This window comes from Lingula anatina, chromosome 6, assembly GCF_051362555.1.
Source record: "Lingula anatina isolate TDL-2025a chromosome 6, LinAna3.0, whole genome shotgun sequence".
Classification (NCBI taxonomy): Eukaryota; Metazoa; Brachiopoda; class Lingulata; order Lingulida; family Lingulidae; genus Lingula; species Lingula anatina.
The window spans coordinates 13,372,968-13,391,459 of record NC_141772.1 but is presented as its reverse complement, the minus strand read 5'-3'; the positions used below and the strand labels follow the sequence as shown (position 1 = coordinate 13,391,459).

Genomic DNA, 18,492 nt, shown 5'->3' with positions numbered 1-18,492 from the left:
CCGTGAACTAAAAACAAAAAAACACAAATTACAACTAATTGTTATGCATACAAATTAACTCCTTCTTTAAACATCTTTTCTGCTATCTACAGATACATGTATTATTCAGTTATGAAATATATTCCCTTCCAAACTGAAGAGAAATGCATTACCACAAGTTCACTTAAAGAATTCTCGTCTTACTATCCTTGACCAATGAAAGTCATTACATGGCCAAACTAGCATTTACATCATTAGAACATGGCCAACAAATACATTATATAAATAATTAAATTATATACCTAAATATTTCACCCACCATTATATGCTTCTTCCCAATAAATTCTGCCACTATCACTGTGAGACTTACTGAAGACTGACCAAGACTGACCCACAGCACAGTGCACACGCTGAAGGATGTGACCGTAAAAAGTGTTCAGTTATGTAAATAAGGTGCAGTAGATGTGAATGGTCAGCACACCCACCGCAATACTGACCACTTTGTGCCTACAAGTAAATTACTACCCTCTACCAGGGCGACAGATATTCACAGATACGTCTCTAGATAAACAGACAGTCATTTTGGTCTGATGTCGATTCAGCAAAAAAAAATGTCCACAATAATAACTGCGGCCCTGATAGAGGGTAGTAAAATACCATGTTTTGGGAGCGTGGCAGACAAGAGCCTTCTCAAAGGACTTGAAGGGTCCCTCATACAAGATTTGGAGGTCTGGCAGACTAGGGCACTTTTAGAGGACGTAAAACGGAGCACTCCGACAAAAGAGGCCCTCTTAAGGGTAAGATTCCCCGGGCCCATCTCAATTGTTCTTTTTATCTTTAATTCATTATTTTACAACAGGTATTTCTATTTTATCAAAATACCGTAATCATAATTCGCATGGAGCAAGCAGGCCCCAAATATTTCAGAACGCTGAGGTCCACTAAAAGAAAGTGAAAGACCTCTCATATCAGATTTGTGGAGCCTGATATTCTAGGGCCCTCTCAGAGAGAGAGAGAGAGTGAAAGGCCCATCATACAAGATTTAGAGGCCTGGCAGACAAGGGCCCTTTCAGAGGACGTAAAACGGACCACTCTGGCAAAAGAGGCCCTCGGAAGGGCAGGAATCCCCCGGGCCCATTTCTATTGTTCTTTTTATCTTTAATTCATTATTTTACAACAAGCATTTCTAATTTATCAAAATATAGTAATCATAATAAATATGCAAGTCAAATTGTGACAATCAATTGCTTTGTTTTGCCATAGTTCTGCTATCCTAAATTCCAGAAGGTGCTTAAAGTAGCCTGATTGTTTATCCCGATTTCGATCACACGCTGTAACCGAGATATCGGGATGCCATTCAACATTTAAACCCCATTCGTCGACTCCCGCTGTGATAAGTAAGCACTATTTAAACCGTGCGCTGTCAAAGCCGCCTTTTCTGTCTTATCGGGAAAGCCTCTGTCTTGCCATCCAACTCAAGAGGTCTACTAGCCACTGACTGCATTATTTTATCAATTTTTTTACGGTTTAGGATTAAGGTAAGTGACACAGATGTAGATCGAATCTTATTGAATTTCCATATTCACTGTTTATCACCCATCCTTGCCGTTTGAAAATTGAAGATAAAATTGATAGTTCTGCCATAATTATCATTGGCAAATACCTACTGGTTATAATGTATGGTCACTGTGATGTCCATCGTGGATACTCTAACTGTGGCTATTTGCAAGCCAAGCATACACCGGTTATATTTGCCAGCATAAACATCTTGTCATTGTTGTGGTAGGTTTATTGATGAAGCATTTTTAACATGTATGTTGTTTAAAAGTAAGAAAATATTTTCATCTTGTAACTACAATTAATTCTTAACCATTCATGTGCGTTTTTTATATTTTCTGTACAAAAAATGGTCACTAAAAAGCATTTCAGATGCGGTATTTAAGATGTGAGCGATGAAATGCTTCAGGTTCAAGTAGAGAACAATTTATGAAAAATTATTTATTAGATTTTTATTAATGTATCTATAGCATTTACTCTGGCCTTCTCCCCCCTCCCCCGATCTTTCTTTTTATTCATAAATTGCCACATAAAAATTATTTTTATCCCACAGACACTGTTACTCTTCACAATTAGTAACGAACTGTTTTTTTACACGAAAAGTATTTCGAAAAAAAAAAACTAAAAACGAAAATAAGATCAAGTTAACAGGCATGTTTGTATGAATGTCAATATAATATTACTGCTATCACTCAACAGAGCGGTCTCATGATCGATCGGGAAGAAATACAGGTGTATTTGCTCTTGTCTCGTTCCCTTGGTTTCATTTCGTTCCTGTTTTTATTCGTAATATCTTCACCACGTGTCACTTCCCCATGTGTCTGTCACCAAGATAAGGGACTATATCGTGTATACCTTGTTGTGTAACTGTCTATTGCCTCGCTTAATCCCAATATAAGCGATAACGTTAGACTTGGATGATGTAAGGCCCCGTTGGCATCTATATCGGGGAAGGTCCTTTTATTATTAACAACTTCGTCAAAAAGTATCAGATTATCATTTCACGTAAAGATTGATAACATTGCAATTTTGCGGTTATTACATCTTTTATAAAAACGCAGAATTTTGTAGATAAGACATGCCTGCGCAGCAGTGCAAATAATCCATTGATAATTCGCCCTTTGACTTAAATCATTCTGTTAAGACCGAGATGTGATAGCGGTATTTCAAGTAACTAATAATTCACCTGGCCTTTTTATAATGACAAAAGAACAAAATGCGTTCCAAATACGCGAGGGGGGAGCTTCTTATCAGGGTCTTAATGAAACAGTAATAGTGGGCTAATGTGATTTGGCGTGGCCATGATTAGTGTAGAGACGTTTCTCACCCAGGCAGGTAACGGAAAAAACGCGTGTACCCCTGCTCCCAAGCACTTGGAATTTCATTATGTTTGATATATGTCCTCTTATCAAATCCCACTTGTTTGTAGACGCTGTCTAACATTGATTTATATACAGTATATTTTCATTGGTATCTTTAGATATATTCGCACGCACAAGAGGCTATTGGTTTATTGTTTTTTTTTTGTTTTTTCTTTTCAGTTCACCACTACTTCATTACATGATATTTTCTATATATGTTTTCTTATATTAAGCATTGTAAAGAGATGCCTACTCTTTTCCATAGACATTAGCACACATTAAAAGCAGCTCCAGCCAATTCTTGGAACACTCCTCGTTATCAACTCATGTTACGTCAGAACGAGAACAGGTCCAAGGTCAGAAGGCGTGCGGGGGTTGGGGTTGCTTCCAATGAATACCAGTCTACAAAGATCCTCGCCTCAGCCATTAAATCACCGATTAAATGATTTAGAGATCTGATGAAACATTTTTGATCCAAACAGGTTTACCTTAAGACCGGCGTTTGGCGTGCAGTATTATAGCTCTAAGCAGTACTAATAAAAACGTCATTTTATCAAAAAGTCGATATCCTTATCAAACGTCAACTTCAAAAAATGACAGATTGTCCTAAGAAATTTTTATGGTTTGGTTGGTTTCTATGTATTCAAACATTCAGGTCCTCCAGGTATAATAATAAATGTTTTGTTTTTGTTTTTTTGCAATCCAATTTGATAACTTCACACACGCACCTTATGTACTACAGGTTCTATAAAAGCATTTCTTCTGAAATACGTCTATGTAGACAGGGGCAACCCTTTTCGAGTTGTATATGTGTAGATTAAACCAGTATTTCAGATGGTATTGTGTGACAAAGCTACATATCAGTTTCTTAACTTTCATTATATTGCAGAGCCCTCAAGACTCAATAGACGCTTGTTGCCATGAATACAATCAAGTTTATATCAGCTTTTTTGATAATCAGTGTGACTTTTTTGATAATCATGGTGAAGAGCGACGGTAGGTTGTCCTATGTATAAATTACTTCTGTAGGATTTGCGGTCGTTTTCTAAAATCTATGAACGAGTGGAATTCATGTCTTTTTTAAATGAAGCTTTTGAGTTTATCACTTTGTTGCTATGACTAGTTCTGATTAAATGCTTGATTAAATGGTTCACATTTTGCTTCTCTACTGTCCTATACTACGGCATCCTATACTCCTATACTACGGCATTTATTGGTATTATACTTTGTATTTCTCCATTCAGTCAGTTTAGCGCTGAAAAAATCAACAAAATATTGATATCAATCACACATTTTATCCTTTCACAACAGTTATTATGCTTACAGCATATTGTATTTTATGTTGATTTATTACATACGGAACCCATTTTATTCAAGGAAAAACGTAATAAAAGACGTGGAACGACCGGAACTATTGATTTCAAATTGAGAGTAAAGATCACAAAAAAACGTTTAGTTGTTAAGGAATGTTTACTGTTATTACTGGCCATACATTGTAGACATTTACATACACATAATGGACAATAGAAAAGTCACCCCTGAATCAGAGTAACAAATTTTAAACAAGTTATCAATAATCAAAGTAGGCAGATCTTGAGTAGTTATAATGCCTGGTCTACATTATTGTGTGTGTGTGTGTGTGTGTGTGTGTGTGTGTGTGTGTGAAATTTGATGTTAATAAAATGATACCAGGAGCATATCATTCCACAGTCATTTATCTCCCCCAAAGTATTGGTTCAGTAGGGGAGACACTTCTATTGTCCATTGTGTGCACAAATAAATTTCTTTAATATATATATTTTTTCTTTGTTCTTGTATATTTTGGCTCAGTATATTTATGTTGGTTTATTACATACGAAATCCCTTTTATTCAAGGAGAAGATGTTATAAAAGGTGTGGAACGGCTGGGTTGTAGCACGGAGCTTGACTGCAACATCACCAACGGCGTTTGTTTAGAAGGACTTTGCAGATGTGAAAGAGGCTACTATGCACCTTACGATGCTAGAGTTTGTGAAAAGGGTAAATAACCATTATGGTACTTAAGCATATAAAAGCTAGGGTAGCCTTTGCAAATTATTACAACTAAAAATATAGTAATTCGTTAGAAAATAAAGAACGATACTTACTTTTAAGATAAGCAAAAGGGCACTTATTTACATGTACATGTCGCCATATGAGCTTGCGCAGTAGTGTTGAGTGTTATCACTGAAATAACTTACCTTCTTTTCATCTTTTAAGATGTTAAAACAATTTGAACTTACAACAGTACTTTGGTCCTGTTATATACCAAACTAAAATACAAATAAAGGTCTGAATAATGTAGTACCCAAATTTTGAATTCTTCAAAGAAATATTACTCCGGCTGGACTATTTCCCCAGATGAAATATTAGCGGTTTCTGTTTATATTTCAGAACAAGTGGTGGGCACATTTTGTCAAAATGACACTGACTGTGTGAACGGCACCTCTCAATGGGCGTGTATTGGATTCCGGTGCCGCTGTGCAAGTGAAGGATTTTATGCTACAGAGGGAAGGGACTCTCTCTGTAAGAATAGTAAGTGCTTCTTATGGAGATTTTTTCTGACAGTGGAATCAAGATTTGTAAATTGAAGACTTTGACTTGATATTATCCCTTTTACTTTGCATTTTTATCTATTTTCTTATTTTCTTTTTTCTTTGGTAAAATTCAAGATTTCAGAATCGTCCAATATTATGAGTAAAATTCCCTAATGAATGGTCCTCCTCTCGAATTAAGTAAAATGAAAATATATTACCGCTGATTATCCATACCCACATAAACACTGAAAACTCAAAATGGAAAATGACAACCACATTGTAGATTATTTTAATACATTAAGTCGTCATTTTAATAATTCTATTTTAGCTCGTTCAAAAGTTGGAATGACTTGCACATCTGTTGATTTCTGCCGGGAAAAGTTACGAACAGAATACAGTTACTGTACGAAAACCGGGTCTCGAGGTGTCTGTAGATGTAGATATCCTTATCATGGGACTAATGGAGACAGAGAATGTATTATAAGTAAGTTATGATCACCACATTATGTATACTGATGGTTCCATGATTGATCAGTAATCTAACCCGAATGTTTTGATTTTCATTTTATATAAGATTTTTGAGTATTACATATTGACTCATTTTTTCTGGGTTAATTGAGGTTGCTGTGATGCAGTGTTATGAGAGGACATGTTAGTTTTTATCATTCATTGCATTGCATTGTATTCTAGAGGCAGGAGTAGGGCTAAAAGGTTGCATGGGCAATGATCTATGCAACCAGTATAACACAGATTCAGTGAAACTAATATGTCAAAGAGCCAGTATATGGGAATTGGGCACATGTGTGTGTCCACATGGATCCTATGGGGCGCCAGGTTCTTTAACCTGCAAAAATGGTAAGTGACACGGCTCTGATCGTCTGTAACCATGAACATCGTTTGTGACTCTTAGAAGATTGTTAATTTATGCAAGTGCTTTCTGGCTGTGAATAAAACAAACAGCTGTTTCAAAATTAATTATGAGAGTATAGCTGTACGACAGAATCTCATTTGCCAATTCTGAAACTTTTGGAAAATATGTCACTAAATAAAATTCAAATTGTCATTTAGAAACGGTGATTGGCACGTTCTGCAACAACACCATTGATACATTCCTGTGTCAGTCTGCGATTAGTGACAGTCGGTGTCTGAACGGTAGATGTCAGTGCAAGTCAGGTTTCTACGGGAAAGAAGCTGGGAAGAACTGCAGCAGGGGTAAGAATATCTCGGAAACTCCAAAATGCATTATATTTTACATTCCGACGTTTTGATTACAATTTTCATGGTATTTTACTTTTGTTAATGTGATTGTCATTGTTGTAGACAAACTATTTAACATGGCAATTGCGGGGCAGTTACCTTTTTCAAATTACATCTTACATCACCTACAGTGGTCTAATTGCTCAAACCTTAATGTATTTAAATAGCAATTTTCATTAGTTTAGCCGAAATCGTTGGTAGATCATAATTTAACACAGTGAATGAGAAGCAATTACTTTCTTCGTATAGGCCTATTGTATCACCTACAATGGTCTTATTGCACAAACACATGTGGTATTAAATTTCCTTCCCTTAACCTAAGCCCAAGTCGTTGGTCTCGAGTGCCAAAATGATACCGACTGTAGCAGAGTGAACAACACCATTTGTGAGAACAAGAAATGCTCTTGTCTACGTGGATACTACGCTGAGGAAGGGGAGCATGCGTGCAAGGAAGGTATTTCTTCTGACTAAAAAGATTTATTTGTGTCATTCTCTGTCAAAAATTTTTGCAACTTACTTACGGTTTTTACTACAGAGATATAAACGTATTAAAAGTAAACTGTAGACTGTTAGATATTCTAAACTTGAAAGTGTTTTATATTTTAAAGATATTGTGAATAAGGTATCGGTTCCACGTAGAAACGGCTTGAATATATGTTGTGTTTTAGAACAATGTCACTACTTTCTTTTAGTTTATTCTGGACTTTGATTGAAAACTTTATTTTAATTTTATTAATAGTGCTGCTTGGTACACCGTGTGTGGTTGGCAATGTGGGCTTCTGTCCAACAGCTGTAAATCATAGCCACTGTGATTTTGAAACAGACACGTGCGTCTGTAAGAAAGGATATTTCAACGAGACGTTGTATGAATGTTTAAAAGGTAAACAACCTTTGCTAGCTTTACTTAAGAAAGTAAACTTTGCTGAAGATGTCCTATGACCAGTAGTATCTAACGTGCGTTTGCGAGATAGGGTTTTTAATGAGACGTTAAAGGAATGTGTAAAAGGTGAATATAAACTCTTCGGTGAAAATACCAAAAAATATACGATTCCCAGGTATTGCATCTTTATAAATTACAAATTCCCCTCAGACTATCAAGTTATAAGTTTGAAAGATCGCAGTTGTACGTTCAAAAAACTGAAATATATTTCCCGCTTGAACGAACATTATTTCGTAAATTCATTTCTTTTACTCACCAACAGTGACTTTAGGAACACACTGCAATGACAGTGCCAAGTGCAGTAATACTATCAGGAATAGCACGTGTAAAGCCAATATCTGTCAGTGTCAGTCAGGATTCTACAACAGCAGCTTGGAGATGTGCGAGAAAGGTAGGTTCATGTATGGTACTGTTCTACATAGCTTTAGTACCTGATATTGCTTCTTTATTCATGTTAAAAGATATAGAAGTTTAGATTAGCATTTTTTATTTTATTTTTAATTTCCCTTGTGACAACATGCAAAATTAACATGCTCTTGTAACATTGAGTTAGGCCTCATTTGATCAACATTCCCTGTACGTATGGATCACCTGTACAATATTTTAAAAGAAGAGTTCCCAGTTTTATATAATTTATAAAAGCCTATTTTTAATATGCTAAAATCATTGTTTCTTAATTTAAGTCGTGATTGGGTCGCCTTGCTCTGTGGACAGTTCATGTAGTAGTGTACCAAATACTCGGTGTTTGGGAGGAAGGTGTGAATGTAATGACACGGCTTACCGCCATAAAGAAACTGACTCTTGTAGTGAGTATTCTCTCTCTCTCTCTCTCTCTCTCTCGCCTAATTACTAGTATCACCAACTCCAGATTGGCGGTCAGAATGCAAATCTAAACTGTTAGACTCTCAACTTCATTTCTATATTCAGTTGGACTTTTTGGAAGTTTGTTTTATTTCTTTTAACAGCTAGTAAGAAAAGGGGCGTAGTTTTAATGGCTTTCTCCGTTTTGTCATTACCCGCCTTTGAACTACAAACATTGTTGTATTTTACATCACTAATGGTTTTGTATCTTTTAGAAATGAAGAAAGACCTGGGAAAACATTGCGATGGAGACGGAGAACAAGAATGTAGAACAACGAACGCATCCTGCATTGCGGGCAGCTGTAGTTGTCTGCTTGGCTTCTATAAACACAAACCAAATATAACGAAACCATGGACTTGCTGTAAGATCATATGCTTTTCCCAGTTTTCAATGTATAATATCAATAATTTAGTCAAAATAATTGCATCGAAATTTTCTGTTTTCAACTTTATTATAGACTATGCCAAACATGTTTCATTGATGCAATGTTGATCTCTTTAACTTAGTGCCCAAATCTCTCGTTGGACAGAATTGTACCTCTGAACACGGGTTCGACGTATGCAACGACACCAATGCTGCCTGTAACGGTGGTAACTGTACTTGTAACACTGGATTTGCACGGAGGGAAGATATTTGCGGTAAGAAAATGTTTCTCAATAAGACGATGTGTATATCTTAGTAATTTACACTTCTACGTGGTACATTTGTGACTTTTCTCTTTTTTTTAATTGTGTAAAATTTCGAATGATTGATTTTGCAGTTCCTAAGGTTGACTTCAACCAATTGTGTCAATCGACAGAAGAGTGTTTGGATATAAATGCTGTATGCTTTAACAACACGTGCAATTGCAAGAACGGCACCTACTTAGTCAGCGAGCCTTATTTATGGTGCAGTAAGTAGGCTATATGAATACAGTCCTATTTTGTCAACACATACACAGTTTACAAAATGTGCGTGAGGATTAAAATTTAATTTTTCTCAATGGTTTTGATAGAATATACGTAAGGAATTAAGATAAGATTGTTCCAATGCCTTGAGAATTCTTGCTTAATTGCACTTGCTATATAAACGTCTAAGTACTAAGATTACTTAAATTGATATGTTTATCGATATTTGGTTATCTCCTGAAGGGCCGCTTGTAAATCTCAACAAAACTTGCCCATCGAACAGACAGGGTGTGTGCAAGGACCCCAATGCGATGTGTAGCGGAGGAAGATGCATATGCAACCCTTCATTTTACGCAAAAGATAGTGAAGTTTGTGGTAAGTTACAAGTCGATCATTTGAGAATATTTAAGTTTATTAGGTTTCATTGTATTCTTGTCTATTAGAACTATAAGGACATTGGATTGTATGCATCGTGTTTCTTGATAATTTGAATATACATTTGAATTTAAAATATAGCGTGATTTTTTTTTAAACTTATAACGCCTACAGGTGTTATTGATTTTGTCTTGAGTGGATTTGTAGCTACATGTTCCACTATTGCAAAAACGCTAGTGAAAATGCACATAAAGATAAATATATAATATAAAAATAAATGAAATGAAAAAATAAAAAGTAAAAATGAAGATTATTATAATTATAATAATTGGGGATCATTGGGCAAATCAGAGAAATAAACCAATGAACAATACAATGCAAGTTTGGGTTTATCCTCGTGTCTTCAGATGTGTTTTTTTTTTTATGAAACTAATCAGAATCAAAGTGGGAAAATTATAGTAGTAAATGAAAATACTTTAAAATCATATAGGCAGGATTGTTGCATATGTAATAAAAGTGTATATTACGCACCGTGAATTGTAGAATTGTGCAACGGGAAATAAAACATTTTTCTTAATTGTTTTTTGTGTCTTCTCGATCTTAGCCGATAAGAGTTATAAGACATGCCAGTTAAAGGAATAGAACAAACTCAAGTATGATGTTTGAAATTTGGCCGATGGCGGCCGCATTTATTGAAGGTCCCATTATTGAAAAGAAATGAAACGGATTAGTGATAAACACTGAATAGTGTTGATTAATGATATTGACGTAATGTGTACGCCTAAAATATCTACATTTAAAATATTCTTTCCAAACAAATGGGGCACGCATTTCAATTTGTGGGGTTGCAAAGAACGAAAAACGGCGTAAAATGGTAATGACAATCGTATTCACTGGAGAAAACTATGCATAAAAGCAGAGTGAGATGGAGTAGCAGCGCTCGCTTGATTAAACGCTGAGGCGCCAACCTAAAAGAAACCGTGGCTGGGCAAGTTGTCCGACCACGGCAGATGTAGCACTGAATCCGAGGCTAAGGAAGCCTGTCTAAAAACACGTAGGCTAGCATTGAATCCGAGGCTACAATCAAATTTCTAAGTGTTAGACCGTCGCCATAAATTAGCGTTTGACTATGCAAAACTTACCTATATATCTATTCCTTGTCATGTCAGACATTAAAATTGCACAGCAAAACAAAGTTCATTCGGTTGGATTATTTACCAAATGTAATTTAGCTAAATACATCATCCTGAGTGTAGAGGCAATACTTCCACTATGCCCATTAACATTCCGCAGAAAATATAATTTCGGAACCAAAACAGATCCAACCAAGTGCACTTTTGATCACCCCACAATGGGCGCTTTCTCATGTACGGAAGCAGAACGGAACCTCTCGCGGCCAAAACAGAGCCTGAGATGACGTTCACTTACAGACTGTATTCTTCAATACCGATTTGAAAATTTTATTTCAGTATCTAAGAAGCCCTTGGGTGTCACCTGTAATAACACAGTGGAATGTAGAATACAACACAGCGTATGTAATACGTCTAACATATGTGCCTGCGACCGTTCCTTCGTCGAAGACGAGGGCATCTGCGGTAAGAGAAAACGCGTAAATCTACTATTCTATATATATGTATACTTTTATTTTCAAAATTATTGTCTCATTTGTGGTACTTGTGACATACAAAGATAATCGAGGTAATCATTAGCAAAGGTCATTCCATGTCAATATCTGTTTTAATAAAAGCAAATACTGTATTTCATAAAAGTTTGTATTTCATAATAATTCACGTGAGTTAATTTTGCCATAAGTGTCGTCTGGAAAGCAAGCAGCACTGGGCGAGGCCTGCACAAAGATTGTCACATGTAACACGACCAATGCAAAGTGCAATAACAATACTAAACGGTGCGAATGCGTGAACGGATATTTCCAGCAACAAAAGATATGCGGTGAGCATGCATTTTTTTTTTCTTTTTCACAATTAGTGTATGCATTTTCTGAGTAAATGCCTTTTCGTTTATATAAAATGCTGATAACTTTATGCAGCGTTTTCCACGTACCACAAAGTGCAATTCCTATTTAAATGAAAGGGTGATGAATGATATAATACATGTACTATACATTCGACATGCGTTACAATCAGAGAATGTTTAACCATTTTAATTAGTGGCAGTGAATAAGCGTCTGCAGTTCCTTAAGTGCAGTTTCACAGCTTTGAATTCTCTGAATAATACACTTGCTCGTTCGGTAATGTACTTATATAAATTATATTTCAGTTGAGAAAAAACTGATTCGGGAAAACTGTACCGATGATAACCAATGTAAAGACCAGAATTCTTTCTGCCAAGGCACTTGTCAATGTAATGACAATTATTTTTTCAATATCACTAACAGGCATTGTGGTAAGTCGTTTCTGCGTATATATTTTATGGTTGTATTTAATTTATATGTTTGTGTATTTTCTATTTTTCTAAATGATATTCTGGAGAATTTTACAACAGCCATAAATATGGGGTAAGTTTCATCTTTTGTAACATCTTCAGAAGAGAAGAAAGAGTTGGGAATGTTTTGCAACGCGACGTTCTCACTACCTGAGCAGCAGTGTCGTCCAAATGGATCGGTGTGCCACAACAACACATGTCAGTGTGATACAGAGAAATACTTCCCTGATGCCAATGGATGTAGTGAGTAGAAACGCTTATTCCAATGTTAAATAAGTCGTATTAGGCGTCTGTTTTATTCGTTCAAGGGGCCAGCCTGGTTGGGGGTTATGGAGCACTCATTAGTTGTAATATATGTGATCGCGCATGCAGTTGTAGTAAATGCAAAAGTTGACACAAATTAAGAGGCCTTCGTTAAACTATTATAGGAATAACATTTTGTGTACCGCTGGTGGGAGTTTTTTTTTTTTTTTTTTCATGTTGAACTTGGACCTATTCGTTCGTAATAATACAATGACTATAAAAATATTTTACAAGTACATTTACACTGAATCTGCTGAAGAAAAAGGAGCCTACCTTAACTGCTACAGTACCATAAAGTGTTAATTTTATATTTGGAGGATACGTAATTCATATTATTTTCACAGAGGCAAAGATTGCGCTTGGAGGACAATGCGAAATCACCGAAGGAAATGAACAGTGTAAACTCAACTCCACTGTGTGTGATGAAGAGACAGAGAAGTGCCAGTGTGACGGTGGACATTACCAATTTGACAGCAACACGTGTGGTAAGCAACCACCTAAAAATATTTTAGAATGAAACATTTTCAAAAAAAAAAAAAAAAAAAAAAAAAAAAAAAAAAAAAAAAAAAACTAGTATATTTTATAGGGCTTTGAGTCTGCTTGGGTATGCTAAATCTATAAATTATCTTTATTTTTATCATTATTCGTTAAGTAATAGCAAAATTACGTCTTACCTAAATCAAACTGAATGAAGAGGCCTTAACGGTAAAAAATTCTCTAAGTTGTTGTATCCTTGCAGAACCAAAACAACAAATCAACGGTTCCTGTCAGAACGCGAGCCAATGTCTTGATCCGAATGCAATCTGTGTAGGCTCAAGATGCGTTTGTGAAGAACAGTATTTCTATAACGACGCTACAAGAAATTGCGGTAAATTAGCGCTCTTATAAGTTCCTTCCTAACTATAGATCAAATTCTTTTTACTCTCTCTCCACCCCACCCCCAACTCTCTCTCTCTCTCTCTCTCTCTCTCTCTCTCTCTCTCTGTGTGTGTGTGTGTGTTCGTTGAATTGACCCTCTGGTGACGTTTCCAGGAAATTTTTTTTTTTTATATGAAGGTCTGCCCCACTGAGACTGGCTTTAACATGCAATCATCTACTCTTCCTTATTAATCATAGTAATTCTGTTATAATATTCAGACTTGAAGAAACCTCTTCACTCACCATGCTCGAAGGTCATTGAGTGTAAGACTACCAATGCGACTTGTAAAGGTGATAAATGTTCCTGCAAAGTTGGCTTGATACCTATTGAATCTGGGGTTTGTGGTAAGCATTGTTCTTAAAATATTGTTTGCAAAATATTATAAGAGAGTCATAGAGCATTATCTTTCATCTCGGCATATTATTCTTTATCATATGAATTTATTAACCAAAATTTCTTAATTTTTTTCTTTCAAATCGATTGGTTTTAATTGCGTGAGAGATTAAGCAATTCAAGGAAATCCATTTCTAAAAAATATTATCATGGTCTCCAAACTGCATTAGACAGACTTTCTTTAAAGATTGTTCTAAAGAATATTGTGGTCCATACTCCTCACTGCAATTCCTACTGCTGGTACATCTCTGTTTATGCCGACTTTGTTTTAACATGTATATTCTAGTGAATGAAAACCCGTGTGAGGTACCACCCACGTGCGCTAATGGAGCCACTTGCGTGGCGGTGGACGAGCGAGACCGCCGTTGTCAATGTAAACTAGGGTTCCGGGGAGAAACCTGTGATATAGGTAAAGCATACTTTCCTTCTTTAAGTCATTTAAAATGATGCCCAGATTATGTTAAAGGGTTTGTTAGTTTTTATTTATCTACAAGCACATTTTGTCTCAAAAGAATTTGATGAAAGGGTTCTTGGTAGCTTGTGCATTAATTTTTTTCTTGTTATGGCTAACTGAGAAAATATGAAGTTTTCAGTGTAAAGTCAACCGCTTGTTCAATATGAAATTGGGACATCGTCGCAACTGATTTAAATATAAATTCAGTAAAAAATAATTCAAAATATTTACTGTTTCGATTACTGCTTAAATGCTGTGTAATAAAAGATGCCAGAAAAAGAAACGTGTACAGGAGAGTTTTGCTAAATTACCCTCTTCTTGTACATTAAGCTTTGCCTTTTTCATGTCTTTTAATCCAGATGTACCAGATCCATGTATACGTCAGCCATGTAAAAATGATGGAACATGTGTGAGGACCTCTAACTATAACTACATGTGCTCGTGTACGGAAGACTTTGCCGGGAAACACTGCGAAGATGGTATCTCTATTGGGTTTCTTACGCGTTTTTACTTAAGAAATAGATGTGAAGCGCAAACATTTACTATAAAATTCAATACCCGAAGATCACAGAAAATAGGCGCGTCATGCTCTTAAATATTTCTCAGAGCACTTGCATACATACATACATTGAATATCTGTATTTGTATTGTAAATAACAGTATGTGTTTATCAGTACAAAATGCACACTTTTTCTCTTAGGCGTAAGACTTCAGTATAGATGATAACCCTTTTCTGATTTTTCACACAATGATTTTCAGGGGTAAGTATATTTCAAAACTCCCTCAGCATCGAAACGACCCCGGACGGTCCAGTGGAATGGAATCCTGCACTTGAAGACACGTCCTCCCAGGCCTTCAAAGATATGGCAAATGATATATGCGAAGCAGTAAGTACAATTTATTGTAGGGATATGGGTTTATATGGGCATCTTAGATTCTACTTTTTTTTTTTTGCTTTATTAGTAAGAACATTGATGTAACATTATTGAAAGATTTTGTATTTTTACTTTGAAGTAAATCAAACTGATGCATACCCAGTATTTGAGCTTATAGTACTATGAATTTCAGTTCAAAAATTATTTCTTCTTTTAAATGAGTAAAAAAAGAAATGCTATAACTACATGTATTTGTGTCACTCCAGGTAAGCAGGGCGTACCAAAGTGGCGATCTACGTGATACCTATGACAGGTGTGAAGTTGTCAAATTGTCCAAGGGCAGCATAAAGGGCGACTATAAAGTATACTTTAAAACAAACGCGGGTGATATTGTAACGGCAGACGCAGTGACAACAGCGTTCAACCAAACAATTGCGAAGGAGTCTCTAAGTCAAATACTGAAAGTCAGTGAAGATGCCTTAGTTATTTCTGAGAAACGTTTTGAAGGTGGGTTCATTGAAAATCACCAAAAACCTGCAATGTTATGTGCAATGAATGCTGAACAGTTAAGCGTCCTCTGCATTTTAGTCCTAAAATATTTTGAGATTTAATTTTAAATTGTTTGTTTGATTATTGAATTTATGAAATAAAGCATGTTTTCGTGTGCAGAAAGTCATTCATTAATTTAATTCAGCGTTCGACGTCTGTGCTAATGGTAATCACAGTTGCTCTCCTTACGCTGACTGCAAGCATCAAGCGGCTTATGGAACGTACACCTGTGACTGTAGAGAGGGGTTTGAAGATGACAGTGTTGAAAACAAGGGGCGTATCTGCACAGGTATGTGGTCATTTTGTTCAAAGTAAGGCCACATTTTATCGCTATTTCATATTTATAATTTACATCTGTGATAATTGCTTTCAATTTGAAGTATTCCACCTTGGAATATTTGAATGGTTTGAAATACAATTAGGCCTATGTCAAATATTGATTTGTAAGTTTCTTGAAGCACGCGAGAACGTAGTTTTTTATCTGAAAAATAAATAAACCGTTGTTGTTATTAAGTCAAATTTTATTCAATATTCTGTTTAGAAATATGCCCAGACTGTATGAACGGAGGAGTATGTCAGAGAGTCAAAGGAAACCTATCGTCGTGCAGGTGAGACTCAAACTGACACATCAAGGATTAATTGGTATATCTGATACAAAAACAAGACACCACTTTGTCCTTAGATTTGGGGGGAAGGGCAGATAACTAAGCCAAAATATGTACGCACTCCCATTGAGTAAAAGTTAAAACTTAAAATTATTAACAAAAAAATTAATGCCGGTGCGCGATAATTTTTCAGCCAGTGTTCATTATTGATATGATTATTGTTTTTTCTGTTGTTGCTGTTTCTTTCTTATCTGATTCCTTTGGATTTCCTCCACAGGTGTATAGATGATTTCACTGGCCCATACTGCAATGGGCCACAAGGTAAGGGTACACGCAGGTATTATCGTTACTTGCATGTTAAGAAAAAAATGTACACGCGTTTACGGAATCGGCAATACATTTCACATTTTTTAAAATTGCAGTTATTAAAATTTCACATATATAAGTAAAAAAAAGTCACGTGTAACTCATATCTAACCTTGGTCGACTCTTTATACTGTAAAGATTATATTTTCAACATTTGATAAGCAGATTTTCACCAAATGTAGTCTTATTTTCATTCATATTAGATTTTAAGTAATTTTCAATATGTTTCTTCGATATTTTAGCTCTGAAAGGATGGCGTCTCGCTTCGGTTTCGGTCGGCGGTTCGGTGGGGGCTGTTCTTGTTCTAGTCGTTGCGGTGTTCGCCGGTCTCACTCACAAAACTAGACGTAGTCTTCATAAGTATAAGGAGACCTTGCTTCACTCTAAATCAGAGACAAACCTACAGACCCCCGACGAGTCCCCGTCAAGCAGCCAGGAAATGGAGAGGAAAACGTATCCTAGCAACTACGGAGAACAGACCTATCAGGATATAGCAGACGAACGTGAAGATCCAGAAGCACGGATGGCTGTAATCCAGAGAGCGGTGGATGCGGCACCAGATATAGTAAGATGGAAAGCCATGTCTGGCTGTTTCTTTTTATATATTTATTTATTTATTTATTATCATGACACTTTACTTGAAATTGAACAGCATTTGCTGTGTTTAAATTAGAATGTCTCCTTTATCAAAAGATTAAATTGGAGAAAAATCCTTTTGTTCACTATGAAATTTTCAATTGAAAACATGTAGGCCTAATATATATATAGAAGAGTTATCTATGTAAAAACTGATATCTGAAAGTCTAATCTAGGACTGGGCCTTTGCCAAAAAGATCAAGCCAATATCGAAGTATGACGCTGTAGAGGAAAAGGATGAAAGACCAACATCCCAGCGCAGGAGTAATTATTACGAGGTGCATATAATTTTTCTTCGTTTGATTATATTCTTTATCCTATTGTTTCCGTATATATTTAATTATCGCTTTTTCATTATTTTTTAGTATCATTTTATCTTCATGATTATTTTTCTTTTGTTTTATTTATCAGGACATTTATAAAGTTAATGAAGAATGTGGAAAGGAGTTTTTTCCTGCAAAAAAAGTCAACTTTTCAAATCAAAATATTGAAAGTTTTCCATAACAGCACACCAACACCCCCTTTTACAACTAAATATGAACAAACCTTGGACAAACAAAATCAACTGACCCAGTATACATAGCTATTCATTTTATAATTATTCCTTGATTAATCTCCAAAGGTACAGGGCACTGCTCGTGTCAAGTTTAATTCAATATATATAATCTCATTTTTAGTATGACTGATGTGTAATAATTTCAGATGGATGAACCACATCAGGAGACAAGATATCGTGACAGTGGCAGGGATCCCCAACAGATGTTTTTCCACTCAGCGACCCAGTTCTGAACCCTGCATGTACGAGTTATAGACGAGATGCGCAACGATAGGGATAGAAAAAGTGGTATATTTGCTTCTGAACTATTAACGAGCACCTCAGCCAAATTTAAACTGTTTTTAAATTCTAAATGCCTGCTAATTTATCACTGGGTCAATGTACCATGTACCTCAGATGGACTATTTATAAATGCGAACATCCTGTAATTTAACATACGAAAAATTCAATTTATCTTCACAGCTGGACTGAGATTTTGATATATATCTCTATTTTTGTAATTTGTTTTTCATTGTGTGATAAGGAGTTAAATTGACATTTCCCATGTATTAATAAAGTGTCAATGCATACAGTGTTGTTTTAGCAATTTTAAAATTCATTTTATGATTTGTATAAAATTTG

At 35.7% G+C, this 18,492-nt stretch overlaps 1 protein-coding gene across 4 annotated transcripts; it reads left to right on the top strand.

Moving 5' to 3' along the window:
- The first annotated feature begins 325 nt into the window (after nt 1-325).
- On the top strand, nt 326-18,478 carry LOC106156078 (uncharacterized). 4 transcript variants are annotated; one of them, XM_087016324.1, is made up of 32 exons: nt 326-776; nt 3,787-3,893; nt 4,776-4,916; nt 5,310-5,450; nt 5,781-5,936; nt 6,143-6,307; nt 6,521-6,664; nt 7,032-7,163; nt 7,449-7,589; nt 7,912-8,040; nt 8,333-8,455; nt 8,726-8,872; nt 9,018-9,149; nt 9,272-9,403; nt 9,642-9,773; nt 11,243-11,368; nt 11,586-11,723; nt 12,051-12,176; nt 12,318-12,458; nt 12,863-13,003; nt 13,258-13,386; nt 13,656-13,781; nt 14,117-14,239; nt 14,644-14,763; nt 15,044-15,171; nt 15,426-15,666; nt 15,854-15,997; nt 16,250-16,316; nt 16,591-16,634; nt 16,922-17,244; nt 17,492-17,593; nt 18,018-18,478. In XM_087016324.1, the coding sequence occupies exons 2-32, from the start codon at nt 3,818-3,820 to the stop codon at nt 18,102-18,104; spliced, it is 4,197 nt and encodes a 1,398-aa protein (XP_086872450.1). In that variant the 5' UTR covers nt 326-776; nt 3,787-3,817; the 3' UTR covers nt 18,105-18,478. The 4 variants fall into 4 exon arrangements, with proteins under 4 accessions (XP_086872450.1, XP_086872448.1, XP_086872452.1 ...); XM_087016322.1 differs by having other exon boundaries at nt 4,773-4,916; nt 18,018-18,477; XM_087016326.1 differs by lacking the exon at nt 326-776 and adding an exon at nt 1,260-1,517.
- The last annotated feature ends 14 nt before the right edge of the window (nt 18,479-18,492 follow it).